The sequence below is a fragment of the Artibeus jamaicensis genome, unplaced genomic scaffold (assembly GCF_021234435.1).
Source record: "Artibeus jamaicensis isolate MK-2021 breed Jamaican fruit bat unplaced genomic scaffold, CSHL_Jam_final contig_354, whole genome shotgun sequence".
Lineage (NCBI taxonomy): Eukaryota > Metazoa > Chordata > Mammalia > Chiroptera > Phyllostomidae > Artibeus > Artibeus jamaicensis.
In genome coordinates this window covers 17,382,189-17,397,102 of record NW_026521803.1, presented here as the reverse complement: position 1 = coordinate 17,397,102, position 14,914 = coordinate 17,382,189, and the positions used below count along the sequence as shown (strand labels likewise).

The window sequence follows — 14,914 nt, the reverse complement described above, 5'->3', positions numbered from 1 at the left end:
AAATAACCTTCTAAACCTTGTTTCTGTGGCTTAAAAAGCCCTATCACTGAACTGAATGGAGGTCCTAACAGCTGAATGTGACTCAAGTAGAACACAACTGTGCTAATGAATCTCACCATGGTGGGTGCTGGCGTGGTAGGCACGAAGGCTTAGAATATAAGGCCTTTTTATTTGAAAAGAGTAAAAAATTATGAATAGAAAATGCCTACAGCCATTTCAGTGCTACTTGACAAGGATATGTTGTATTAGAAAAAGAATCTAGTCTTAATAAGTTTTGATTAAAATATCTTATTTTTGTAAACTTTATAGAAACATAGCACCATGTGAAAACTTTCTTAGAAACACTCATCAAACCTTATAAGAAGTTAGGATCAATTAGAAGCCCTCATATTTAAGTTTCATTAATATTGCAGCTCATTTGCTGCTGAGTAAAACTTATGTTCTGTGACTATACAGTTCAAGTGGCATTCAGCCTTGCCAAAAATTTTCTAAACAACTTAGTTTTTCTGACAACTGTTTCATGTTTTCTCACCCTCCAGTCCTAATGACTACATCACCACGATTTTAAGCTAATAATCTTCCTAAATAATTCATAGAAAATATAGATGTAAATGAGAATTACCTCTTTCTCTTAGCAGCCTATTTGCATGTCTTCACATCCTCTGTCTTCTCCTCTGGCACAATATAATAACAGAAGCTGCTCACATGAGTGTAGAGTGCCCGTTACTCATGAACTTGCCAAGTGGATGTCATTCCCTCTCACATGTCCAGGAACTTTGCACCTGCAATGATCTCTTCTTTCTCATGAGTCATTATCATTTTCTCTACTTTGCATGTGGGCGTTGAAAATATTGCTCACCTTAGAAATGGAATAAACGCAGGATAAAACAGAGCCCTGCATCCCAGCTCTGCTTTTCTAGTCTTTATCGTACATCTTATTTTAATAAATACTTGGGTTTCCATGCACTCCCATGCATTCCATTTTCTATTCCACCCATTCAAACAAGGATTTTATCAAAGCGTCATAGTCTAGATCCAAAGTCAATTTTTATAATTAATTTGAAGATATTTTTTTATTTTCTTTCATTTAGCTTTTTAAAAAATTGTATATAATACTTGAGCTGTACATCATGATGGTTTAATATAAACAGTGAAATGGCTGATGTATCTCTTCACATAGCTGCTGTTTCTCTATGTGAGGAGAGTGCCTGAAATGTACTCTCTTAGCACATTTCTAGTATTTAATACAATAGTGGTGACTATCGTCACGTTCTACATTAGATCTCTAAACATCCATCTTTCATTTAGTTTGCTTGGTAATACATCTGATGGCATTTGGATATCCTTTTTTTTGCAGGTAATCTGTTTTTTCAGTCTAGGAACTTTAGATTTTTCTCTTTCTATTTCACAGCCCTGAAATTTCACAATCACGTGCATAGAGGTGTGTGTTTCTCTGTGAGCCATATATCCAGTTTAGCACTAGTTAGGGCTTTTTAATTTAATGACCCGTGTTGTTTTTCAGTGCTGGAAATTGTACAGATATAATTTTGTTACATATACCCCCTCTTTATTCTTTTCTTTAATATTTTTCAAGTTTATTGAGGTTAATTGATTAATAAAACTATATATTTAAAGTGTAAAATGGATAATTTGACAAATGTATACTTTATGAAGTAATTATCATACTTTGCAGTTACTTTAAAAAAGATTTTATTTATTTACTTTTAGAGAAAGGGGAAGCGAGGAAGAAAAAGGAGAGAAACATCAATGTGTGGTTGCCTCTCATGCGCCCCCTACTGGGGACCCGGCCCACAATCCAGGCATGTGCCCTGACTGGGAATCAAATCAGTGACCTATCAGTCCTCAGACCAGCACTCAATCCACTGAGCCACACTAGCCAGGGCACTTTTTTTCTTTTGGGGTGATTTTGCTTAAGGTCTCTAGCCTTAGCAAACTTCAAGTAATGGTGTATTATTAACTATAGTCACCATACTGCACATTAGAGCCTCAGAGCTCTAATCTTGTAACTGAAGGCTTGTACCTTTGACCACTATCTCCCTCATTTCCTTGGTAACCAGCATTCTACCCTCTGTTTCTATAATTTTTTTTATTCTATGCATAAGTCAGATGATACAGTATTTGTCTTTCTCTGCCTGGCTTATTGCACTTGGCCTAATGTCCTCTGGTTTCATCCATCTTGTTGGAAATGGCAGGATTACCTTCTCTCTAATGTCCAAATAAGATATAGGTATAGGTATAGATGATAGATATAGGTATGGATATTTTACTTATCCATTCACCTACTGACCAACACAGGTTGTTCCCCTGTCTTGGCTAATATAAATAATGCTACAGCGAACATGAAAGTGCAGATATCTCTTCTGGAAACTACTTTTGTTCTTCAAATATATACCCAGAACAGGGATTGCTGGATCAGATGATGGTTCTAGTTTAATTTTTTGAGGACTCTTTATACTATGTTTCACAATGGCTGTACCAATTTACATTCCCACCAACAGTGTGTAATTGATCCCTTTTCTTCACATCTTTGCCAGAATTTGCTATCTCTTATCTTTTTGTTAAAAGCTATCCTAACTGGTGAGAGGTGATATCTCATTGTGTTTTGATTTACATTTCCTTGCTAATTAGTGATGCAGAGCACCTTTACATGCACTACTTTTTGGCAAATTTTATGTCTTTGGAAAAGTGTCTATTTAGATCCTTTGACCATTTTTTAAATTGGGTTATCTTGTTTTACCTACTGAGTTCTCTACCTCCCTTATACATTTTGGGTGTGAACCCTAATTACATAAATGGTTCGCAAATATTTTCTTCCCATTGTAGGTTATTTTTTAAGTTAGTAATTGATCGTTTCCTTTGTTGTGTGGGAGCCTTTTAGTTTAATATAGACCAACTTTTTTATTTTTATGTTTGTTTTTGTATTTTTGGTGGCATATGCAAAAATTAATTGCCAAGACCAATGTCAAGGAGATGATTTTTTCTATGTTTTACAAGCTTTGGGTTTAGTTTTTGCATTTAAGTATATAATCTATTTCAAGTTAATTTTTGTGTGTGGTGTAAGATGGGGGTCTCATTTTATTCTTTTGCATGTGGCTATCCATTTTTCCCAACACTATTTATCAAAGAGATGATCCTTTTCCCATTGTATATTGTTGGTACCCTTGTCAAAGATCAGTTGACTGTATATCTTTGGGTATATTTGTGGCTTCTTGATTATGTTTGTTTATATGTTTATTTTTATGTCTGTCCTATACTGTTTTAATTACTATAGCTTTGTCATATTTGAAATGAGGAAGTGTGATACCTCCATCTTTGTTCTTCTTTCTCAAGATTGCTTTGACTATGTGAGGTATTTTATGATCCCATACAAATGTTAGGATTTTTACTATTGTAAAAAAATTCCATTGGAATTTTGATAGAGATTGCATTGAATATCTATAGAACATTTAAGGTAATATGTATATTTAAAAAGTATAAGCTATTTTAACCCATAAACATAGGATATCTTTTCATTTATTTGTCTTCCTGAATTTTCTTATTCAATGTCTTATAGTTGTCAGTATACCGATATTTTACCTCCTTAAATCAATTTTTAAGTGTTTTATTTTTAAAATTGTTAAGTGGGATTGTTTATTTCTTCTTCACATAGTTCATTGTAAATGTATAAAAATCCAATTGACTTTTTCATAGTAATTTTGTAACCTACAGCTTTACAGAATTAATTTATTAATTATAACAGTTATAGGGTAGCATTTTAGATTTTTCTACATGTAATATGTAATCTGCAAACAGAAAATTTTAATTATTTCTTTATGATTTGGAGATTGGAGACCTTTTACTTTTTTTCTTCCCTAAATGCTCTGGCTAATACTTTCAGTACTGTGTTGAAATGGCAAGCGTGGGCACCCTTGCCATGTTCCTGATCTTACGTAAAAAACCTTCAGTTTTTCACCATTGAGTATAATGTTAACTGTGGGCTTGTCATATATGGCCTCCATTATATGAAGGTACATTCCCTCTATACACACTTTGTTGAGAATTTTTTAATCATAAATAGATGTTGAGTTTTGTCAAATACTTTTTCTGCATCTGAGATGAGAATATGATTTTTATCCTTAATTCCATTAAAGTGATGCATTCCATTTATTGATTTGCATATTTGACACATTCTTGCATCCCAGGAATAAATCCCACATGATCAGGGTATGTGTTCTTTTTATTGTGCTGTTGAATTTTTATTGCTATGACTTTAAGATTTTGTTATATTGTTCATCAGGGATATTGACCTGTAATTTTCTGTTCTTGTAGTGTCCTTGTATGGCTTCAGTATTAAGGATAATGTTGACTTTATGAGTTGGGAAGTGTCTCTTCCTCTTCAACTTTTTGAAAGAGTTTGAACAGGAATGGTGTTAATTCTTTAAATGTTTCATGGAATATACTAGTAAAGGCATCAGATTATAGGCTTTTTTTTCATTGAAAATTTTTGATTCCTGATTGAGTTTCCTTACTCATTGGTATGTTCAGATTTTCTAGTGTTTTTTGTTTCTGACTTGTTTCTTTTCTGAATGCTATTTGTTTTCAACTCCTAACTTCGGGCTTCATTTTTTATCGTTTTCCCAGTTCTTTGAAGTATAAAGTGAGGTTGGTTTATTTGAGATCTTTATTATTTTTTAATGTAGACATTTATCATTATAGATTTTCCTATTAGAACTACTTTTGTTGTGTTGCATATTTTGTTATGTTTCCATTTTTGTTTGTTTCAAGATTTATTTAAAATTTTCCTTTTTGATTAATTCTTTACTCACTGGTTGAGTTCTCGATTTTGGGCTTTCCATTCCCAGTGCTCCAGCTCCTGGCTTTCATAAGCCTGTGGCTCCTGTTAGTGAGCTGGTTTTTTTCTAAACAAGTACGATGTACTCAATCCCCTCCCAGGGTGCAGTGAACTTAGCCCTGGTCAGCCTTCAAGTGGAATACCTTTAGCCAGTTTCATGCAACTTCACCCCCACTCCTGCTTTGCTCAAGTTCCATTTCTGTGCCACAGAGATGGTCACTTCATTGGTGAGTGTAGCTCTGTGTTCTGTATATTTCTTTTTTATATATTGCATGCATCAGTGGTATATATTTGGAATAAAGATGGTACCCCATCTGGACAGGAAATATGATTTGTTGCTTTTCCTTAGAGACTAGTATATTTCTGTGTCTTTGAAATCTTACATTGATATAGATGTTTTATTTTTTCTCCCCTCTATGAACTCTTCCCCCTTAACTGTCTTCCTGAGAGTTTTCTTTTAGTTATTGGTTTTCTTCTGCTGTTTTTTTCTTTTTTACATGGACTGGGTTTTTCTTATATTCGATTATGCTTGGTAAAGCAGGGACTATAAAGAGTGGACAGCTACAGCACGGAGTGAATGCTCAGAGAGCTGAGCGAGTGGCGGAGGGCCCGGGGCTTCCTCACTGACGAGCTTCTCCTTCTGAGATGAAGCGAGCAGCCTGGCCCTTTGGGATACTAGATAGCAGCAGGAAAGGAAGTGGAATTCTGGGAAATATTTTCTGTATTCGAGTTTTAGTTAATTATCTGGTTATTTTGTATTTTGCCAGCCAAAAAGGAACAACTTTTTTTACTATTATTAAATATATTTGTCTCAATATATACTTTTGGGATAATCATATCAATATTCTCCATTTATTTTTCCAGTGTAAGGAAAAAATCAGAAATTGAATCTGAAATCCAATCTTTGATGAAAATGAAGTCAAAAAATGATAGGTATCTTAGACAACTATACAAGGAAGCTTATCAAATTGGTGCTGTTTTCCACCTAACCAAATTTAAAACAGAGGAATTAGAAGAGCAAATAGCAGAAGTGAGAAGAAAATTCAAGGTTTGTATCTCTGCATCCTTTTTAGTTGTGAAAAACAGTGATAAACTGAAATTTTATTGATTTGATATTGATAATAATAGATTTTAACTGAAGCTATAGTAGTCTTTCTAAAAAAAAAATCATTGCTTCTGAAAAATTACTTCAGTACAGAGCCCCAGCCTAAATAGAAGAGGACCGGGGCTGAATGTAGCTCATCAACGTTGTGTCTGTTCTTCACCATTACCGATCCCAAACCCTCTGGATCACCAGAACAGTGGTGCTTGGTTCAGCCTCATCCTATACATCCAATCTATAATATCCCTGCTATGGTAAAAAGGGGGGATTCTAGGAAATGCCCCTGCATCCTTTCTCATGTAAGAAAAAGGAGTACATGCATCAGGCCCCCAAGTTACCGGATTCCAGAACACCAAGGAGTTAGTGCAAGGAATTAGTAGGCCCCAGTCTGCAGAACAACAGCTGATAGGCCTCACACACATTCCTCACTGCAGATATGATGAATGGCCACTCCTGGCCATTTGGCAGAGAGACTAGCAAAGTCACCTCCATTTCACCACACATGGGGACTACTTCTGTCCACACACATCACACCCGCCCTTCTTTCGTCTTGGTGTTTCCTTACTGGAGACTTATGATCATGCAATCATCTGTAAAATAGAGAATCCGTATTCTATGTCCAAGTGCTGTCAAAGCACTATCTTTGGTGAAGACTTTTTATTGTGCTCTCTAAATTTAGGACACGCAGATTGTCTGCCAGTAAATGTTTCTGCTCTGAGAGACTGGGGTTTGGTTCCCACATGGAGTCCAGCTGTGCAGCCGACTTGGTGTATCATGCCTTTGTTGTTTCTCGTGGGTCTTTCAGTGGGTTTGTTATAATGTATATGTTCTAAAATTAGTATGATATAAATAATATAAAGATTAACCTCAAGGTTATTTTAAAATTATAATGCATAGGATTATATATTATATATATGATTATTTATACATACATATATATGATTATTTATATATATATACATATATATCATGTATATATGCCTTAGGGTGTATACTATAGAAGTTTATAATTTTCTTGAATTTTTCATTAATGCGTGTTTCTCTGTGGCCATCAATAAATATTTTTACTGAGGCTACCAATGAAGAGAACATCATTTGGCTGCTCAGAAATGTGTTTTAATGTTTTTCAGTTGCCAGGAAACCCTTGATATCATTCACATATTTTCTCATAGTTGTTGCAAGCTACCTCTAATTCTTCAGACATGTTGCTTCACTAACCTGAGACCCTCACTTATTCAGAATGCTTTTTTCTAAATTTTTTTGTTGCCATAAAATGCAATTTGTAGGATAAATGCAAATTTGCTGTGATTCCACTGTACTTGCTTTGCCAACCCAAAGCAGCGTGTCCCCTGGCTTCACTCACGTGAAGTTGAAGAAGTTGCTCGTCAGGTCCTTTTCCTGTCCTATGGTAACTGTGAGAGAGCTAGAGAGAAGCAACAGAGAGAAATTGCTCCATGTAGGAAGTATTTCCCATTGCTAAACAGTTCTGCTAATCTGTGAGCTGAATATGTAGGACACTTAATTTCGACGAGGTACACATGAGTGGTAATGAATTAAAAATAAATTTCTCAGTAGTCTTTGGTTAATTCAGGTTTGTAGTAATTAAAGTGTGTAGTTTCTGCCTTTGTAATGACCCTACTGTTTTACATCGACTAATTAATGAAAATCTGTATAATTTTTCCAGTCTAGACATCGTTTTTTTCCTTATAGACAACTTTGTGTATTGTTCATCCATGTCTTCTAGAAGTTAATTGTAGCAATACCACCTGTGAGCGAGCTCAGAGGTAACCTCGTGAAGCCTTAGCGGAGGAGTTTCTGAATTATGTTTTTTCAAATTACTGCATATATAAAATGCCCAGTAACTTTTAGGCAGCCATAGACTGGAAGTCACTTCGAACAATCAAGACATCTAGAAACTTCTGGAATTTTCCAGCTGTTAAAGATGACTTATCCTAATTTTAAAATATATTCAATTCCAATAACTGACCTATTCAGAAAAGACAAGATTATCCAAGTCCCAGAATAATTATGGGAGATAAGTCAATAAAAGTGTAATATGTATTATTCAGTTATGTTGTTGATGGACTAAACAGAAAATCATCTAGTATTGTCTGAGGAATGGGATATTATGACAAAAAATGTTGAAAGCTTTCATCAGATATTAAATACTTCTCAACACTTCAATAGATTTCTCGCCAAGCTGCAGGAATTCGGAAGGAGGGGTTTGCTTGAATATATTGGAATTTTGGTGGAAAAGTAGAATATCAGGCCACTCTGGTTCCAGATTAAATTTATATATTATACTAGGCCTAGTAGAAGTCAATCCATAAATTTTGAGATTTATTACTTGAACATGTGTTACTTAGAAATATAGTATTTAATATACATATTTTGGTATTTTTCTAGTTATCTTTATGTTACTGATTTCTAGTTTAATTCTACTGTGATCTGACAACAGACATTATATGGTTCTTCTTGTCCTTTAAATTTGTTTTGATGTCTAAGGGTCATTTTTAATGCTAGAAAAAGATATTATGTTATATCTTTAGAATGTAGGTACTTAGTGTTTATGGAAAATATGAATATGGTTAACACATAGTGGAAACATTTAAATATACAAGTTTCTCAGTAACAGAATAGTTAAGTATGAGTACAAGACTAAATTATAAGTTGATTCAGTTTTGAATTTAAAATAGTTAATGGGACTTCTGCTTTTTTTAGTGGCTGAGAAAGATCTTACTGGTATGAATTTACCAAAGATAACAACCTTAACCTCTGGACCAAAAAAAGGAATACACTAAAAAGGCGTTATGCACACATATGTCTCTGGGTTTGGGGACACGACTTATTTTACATTTTGTAATTTTAAAGTGTTTTTACAAAACGCATACAAAACCCTCATTAGAAAACAAAGATAAATAGTACCCTGGGGTTATTTTTTCTTTTGTTTTATTTTTTAAGCACCAGATTGGGCTGGCACTGACCTGGGACCTGGCCAACATCAGGGACCCGGCCACCAATAAAGTGCCCTAACCATGCACAGCCAGAGCTGCCTTGCCCCACTAATTTAGTCCAGCTCATCAGTCATATGTACAAATTCAAAATTTTGTTTTGTGATTTTTAACTCTGAATTTTAGAATCTGTTTTTCTCTCTTTCTGGTCTCAGAGCTTAGATAATAGTATGAGTCATCTAACTTTTTTCTTAGTGGCCCTTCTGTCCCCGGAACACAAACTGATGCTACTACCTCAATTCTAATCTTAATCTACTGGCATTGAGTGTGTACTTCCCCTTTCTCTCCAATGTGGGTTTCTGGACACAACGCTGACTCTTCTGTACTTTGTGCTTTTCAGGGATCCTTTGTCCTCGGAGCCTTTCAGTAGCATAGCTCTCTGCTGCCACCTTCTGGTTTCAGACTGCTAAAACCAGACAGCAGGTCAAAGGTGACTATTTTTAGTGTGGGCCCTTCCCAGCCTCCGAGATGCTGTCACTCCCTTTACCTCAGAGTCTTTCAAGCTCTTCTAAGTGGTCTATTGACATTTTTTACTTATTTTTCCAGCAAAACCAAAACTGAGTAGTTGTGACAGAGACCTTATGCTCCGGAAGCCCACATTATTTACTATCTAGCCATTTACAGAGAAAGCTTGTGGGCCCCTGCTCTAAACAATACAGGAAGAGCAAATGTGGGGACCAGCTACAGCCTTTACAGATGAGGGAAAATACACAAAGAAGGAACAAATGTGGAGGAGTTTGCTCTCCTTCAAAGAAGGGAACAACCCTTTTGGAGAGGGTGTAGCTGTGTCTCAGTAGATAGTCCATACGCAGCCACAGGCCAGATGCTAGAGAAATTGGATGGAGGTTGAGGGGAGACTGTGGAGGTTCTTTCTGAGTAGGGACCTGGCTGGGGTGCCAGACCCGTTGGTTCCAGGCACAGCAGCTGGCAGCACTTCTGCTGGAGGAAGGAGAAAACAATCAGGAAGGAACATGGATGTGAAACCCTTTACCCTAGCCAGTAAGCCCTTCCACTGCCCCCTATGGATAAAGCCTCTTCACTGCAGCTGCCAGAGAAACTGTTTACAAGATTTAGCTCTGGTATGCAAATTAGACATAAAAGACTGGTATACAGCTAAGAGGCAATAATTAGATAATTGGCACAAACTTATAGTCCACATGCAAATTTAGCTGCTTGTTACATATAACCAATCATTATGTACTGCACTTTTTTTGTTATAACTTTTGAGTCTCTAATCAGAAAGAGTCCCCTACATTTAAAAAAAAAAGTGGTCTTTTGTTATGTTGACATTTTTTAAAGATTCTGGGCTAGTTTGTAAAATTTCTCTCAATGTGGATTTATCTGTGGATTAGATTCAGGTTAAACTCTTTTGGCAGGAATATTTCAGTTATAATATTGTGTCAATGAAATACATCACAAAGTACATAGTATAAGTTTGTTTTATTACAAGTGATAGTAAGTTTAATCATTTGGTTAAAGTTATGGCCAATAGATTTATCCATTTCCCTATTGTACTTAATAAATACTCAATTTAGTGATATTTTAAGATAGGCAACTGTCTGTGTCTTTAAAACATCTCACTCAATAGACTTAGCATCTGTTGGTAATGTTTGGTTGAATCTATTATTGTAACAGTTATGAAATGATGATGTTTCTGGGCTTTCATTTCCTTTGCAAGGAACTAGCAATTTGAAGAGCTGAAAAATCTGGCACAAGCCAGGCTGCAGGCTGTGTTCTGAAGAAAGGTAGTCTTCTTTCAGTTCTTGCTCAGGAACTTCTTTCCCTGACGTTCCAATGACGACATCACACATTTTGCTGTATCTCCGGGAAAACAACTTGCAGGCCTTGTTTTATCATCCATCCTCAAGATGCTATTTATGGATGGCAATTTGTTTGATAATGACATTAGAGCAGACCCCGAGTTTCTCATTATATAAAGGCATTTTTTAAAAAAACAGATTTTTGAGTTAGAAAGAACCTGAAACTTTTACAGTTTTAGTTGCTTTAGAGAGTAAAAGCAATTTGTTTGTTATTGGCTAATGCATTCGTTAAATAAATTATTCATTCAACAAATATTATGTTCAGGACAGAGTACTGGAAGCCGAGGATAGAGGAGGGAGCTTATTTCAAAGTGCTATAGAATGTGCCCGAGCCATGGCACTGTAACCACATGGAGCAACCAGGGACCTGTCCTCAGGGCGCCTTGGGGAATGACCCAGAGATTAATGCGGGAAGGAACAGGTCTTTATTTACAATATTCCAGGCTTGGGGGGACTCAGAGCACTCATGCTTGGAGCCTTCCTTTCCCATGAGACCCAGCACTTCCCTTGTTCCCCAAAGGGCTCTAAGCCAAAACCAAGCCCAATAGTTCCCCATTTTCTTATCTTAAGCCAACTGTGCCAACAGTTCTCCAGTCCCTCTGGAAGGTACCGAAAGTCGCCATCCTCACACAACAGTTCTCCCATTCAGTATCTGGGGTATGTTGCCATCAGCCTCCATGTTGTAGTGCAGGGATACATGTGCCGTGGTACACTGGATCATGGTGAAGTCCAGGCGCACATCCCATGAGTCCATTTAGAGTCTGGGTTTGCTAGGCAGCAGGTCAGCATCTTGCAAGGCAGTCCTTGGTGGCTTTGGAGTCCACTAGAACAGGCATGATCAAAGCAGCTGCCTGCTTTCTTACTAGGCCCTCGAGGCCCAGCTCGTACAGCCCGCAAGGCCCTTGCAGAGCTCTTACCTTATATGGGCAGCCGGCCAGATTCTGCCTTCACTACCAGCTGCCTCAGGGCTCTTCCTCCCCACTCCTCACTTTGCCCCCAGGGCTGCCCACCCTTAGTTTTCAATCTTGACCCAGAGCCTTCTGCGTGGCCTCATCTCAGATGTCTCCAACAATGAGCTACGTTTGCTAGTTTCCCAGTATCCTTCTACCTTCTCTGGGCTGCCATCCTTAGTGAGGGCAAGCTAGCGGTGATCAAGGGGGAGCCGCCCCCTCTGGCTAGTCAAGAGTCAGGATACATTCTGAAAGTCCTTACACCTTTTGCCCTGAGGCCTGAGGCAGTTGAACAGCTACTAGCACAGCTATTAAACAAGCTATTAAGTTGCCATTGTAATGCAAAGTACCTTAATCCTATCATCTGCTTCCTACATCCCCCCCCAACTATGGGCTGTGGGCCTTTTCTCCTATTTTCCTGGGCGCCCCTTGCCCTGTACCTCTTTACAGTGTCATGCCGTCCTGAATAAGGATACTTGTTGAATATCAGTCATGTGACAAATCCCACAACTTCTAAGCCCTGTTTTTCGTTTTTGAATGTGGAGGACTGTAGCTGTGTTACTAGGTGGATATGTTAACTCAGATATGCACACCCAGGCAGCTTTCCCTTTGCACAGCACCCAGCTCTCTGAGCCCTGAGCCACTTTGCTTGACCCCAATATGCATGAGTTTAGTTAGCAGCACCCTGCACAAGGGCTGCCTACATATATATATATCATTCTGGAAAAATCTCCTGAGACAGCAAATTCACAAAAGTGATACCTAGCTTATATTAAACCAGGAAAAGTTTTAAAGCTACTGTAGATGTTTATAATTTTCTAGTCTCTCTTTTTGGACATTTTCACTGATGGTGCAATCAGTATTTTACTAAGACCACACTCTATAGTTACCTGTGTAAGTTAACTCTGCAGTAATTTGTACCCATCTGATTCTGGTACCATCCTCAGCAGCTACATGGTTCATACTGCATAATTAATTAAAAGGCAGCCTCTCTCCAGTGCTCAGAGCTTTCCCAGCAGGTTCCATTTCAGAGCCAGCTGTGGCGTCATGGGCAGATTGGCACCTCTTTAACACAAAATCCCCATTCCATCCTCCAACCTGTGGTATAGGGGGCTCAGTTACAGAATTCAACAACCCAATAGCCTGGGCAGCCTCACAGAAAGGGCAGATTTGCAAGGATGGAGGCCCATGAGAGTCAGAAGATTACACTAAATATCCCCCTCACATTTAGGATTCTAGGCATCCGAGGACTGTGAGATGCTAAATCAATTAGATAAAGTCCCAGGCTCTGAGATTGTGTGAATTAGCATCCTGGTTCCAGAGTATGCTCAGTTTTTTTTCTGTATTGGCAATTTACATAATCGTTCTGTCTCATTTTTCCAATTTACAAAAAGGGACAATAACGGCTATTTCATCACTTTCATTGTAAAGTTAAAATAAGATAATTATGCATAGTAGGTAGGTAATATATTTTGTCCATAATCATTAGCAGCAGTAATGGCAGTTTAATCACTGAGGGGACTCATGACAGTTATATTTCTCTGTGGACATAGCAGCCCACATTTCCCTTCAGCAATCAGTTAAGTCCCTTTGCTTAAGGTCACTCCTCTTCCCCACACAGCTCAAGTCTGATGACTGACAGTATAGTATTGCCCGCCTTTGACGATGAGATTGTAAAACGAGGAAGTCCCCTCACTCAGATGTTGCACATCTCAACCTAAGGCCTGTGACCATCTGAGCTCACCCAGTGTCAGCCTTTGGCATGTTCTAGGGTGTTTTAAAGATCATAGTAACTCAGTAGTTCTGGGAACTGGTCAGCTTCAGGGCATTTGCCAGTGCCTGGGGTGCCAGTCATGCTTCTAGTAAGGGGATAAAACAAAGGAAGGCCTTGAACATCTGGATGGAAATACTCCCCATGATCCTGTGTCTGGTTTAAGTGTGACCCTGGCAGTCCAGCCAGTAATAAACACCTTCTCTTCTGGTGATCAGTCCCTTGACCATGGCCTCTGAGTCAGAAAGGTGTGGGGATGTGGTGGAAAACAGAGTTCTGGAGCTTTCTAAGGGGCTGGAGTGAAACTCCAGATGTTCTCACCGGAAGTGCAGATTTGTCCACTGGTAACAAGTTGAATTGGTTTTGTACAGATGTACAGATTTCTAAATTTCTAGGGACTCTATCCTTTCTATTCAAGGAAATCCAATTATTTCACTCTTGCAGCTTCAGACTCCTAGTCTATTTTACTATAATTTCTTACATGTTGCTTACAGTTTTTAATACCTTTACATCTACATGTCCTTTTTGTATATTAATATTTCTAAGTTAAGGGACTTAAATGGTTTTAAACCATGAATTACTTTCTTACTGGATGACAATAAAAAAACACTTGCAATGATGAATAAATGAATTTTAAGGAAACAAAAACTAGTTAATCCATATTACAACCAAAGTTACCTTTCTAAAACACACACTTTGCTTAATGTCCTTCACTATTATTCTTACTATGCTTTAAAAATTCTACATAATCTATCTGTTCAGCTTCATGCCTTACTATCCCAACTCATCTCTTCAGTACACACACACACACACACACACACACACACACACACACACTCTTCAATTAGTTTCAGACAAAGGTCAAATGTAGCACTCTGGCTTGGAATACAATATATTTTTTCCAGTTTATAGAGGCATTTTAATTTGGTTCCCTCTTAATTAGATATTGAACAAATTGATAAACCACTATGTCTGCTATCATGTTAGAAGAGGCAACTAATTTCATTGAAATTATCAAAATACATCATTGTGTGCATTGGCTTTAGATAGAGGTCTGTCCTTAGGTGAGGTGATGTATTTAAATTACTGCCTTCCTTGTGGCGTTTGTTTTTCCATCTTTGGAGTTTTCTGTTTGCTTTAGGAAAGCCTAATTTTGATGAGTTGGTACACCAACAAACAGGAAGAGTTGTAGGAGAGACTTATAGAGTTCTTTCATTATATTGTGTCTGTAGACTCTGGGAGATGGCGTGGGAGTCTACAATCAAGGAAGGATGTTAGAGACGTTTCTGAACCTCCATTGCGCCTTTGCAAAGCTATACCTTTCTTTCAAATGTGAGGACAGTCTATGCACAAGCCAACTCCTCTCTCAGCATGGGGTTCATAGGTGTCAGTCTGAAACGGAAGAAAA

The 14,914-nt window shown here is 37.6% G+C and overlaps 1 protein-coding gene across 1 annotated transcript in view; it reads left to right on the top strand.

Annotated features, from left to right (window-relative positions):
* The window catches only part of CCDC178 (coiled-coil domain containing 178), a 327,320-nt gene that overhangs the window by 99,784 nt on the left and 212,622 nt on the right, over positions 1-14,914 (top strand). Inside the window, exons 13-14 of the mRNA XM_037154533.2 lie at positions 2,587-2,605; positions 5,717-5,900. Coding sequence (XP_037010428.2) covers positions 2,587-2,605; positions 5,717-5,900 — 203 coding nt within the window. The remainder of the gene's footprint in view (positions 1-2,586; positions 2,606-5,716; positions 5,901-14,914) is intronic.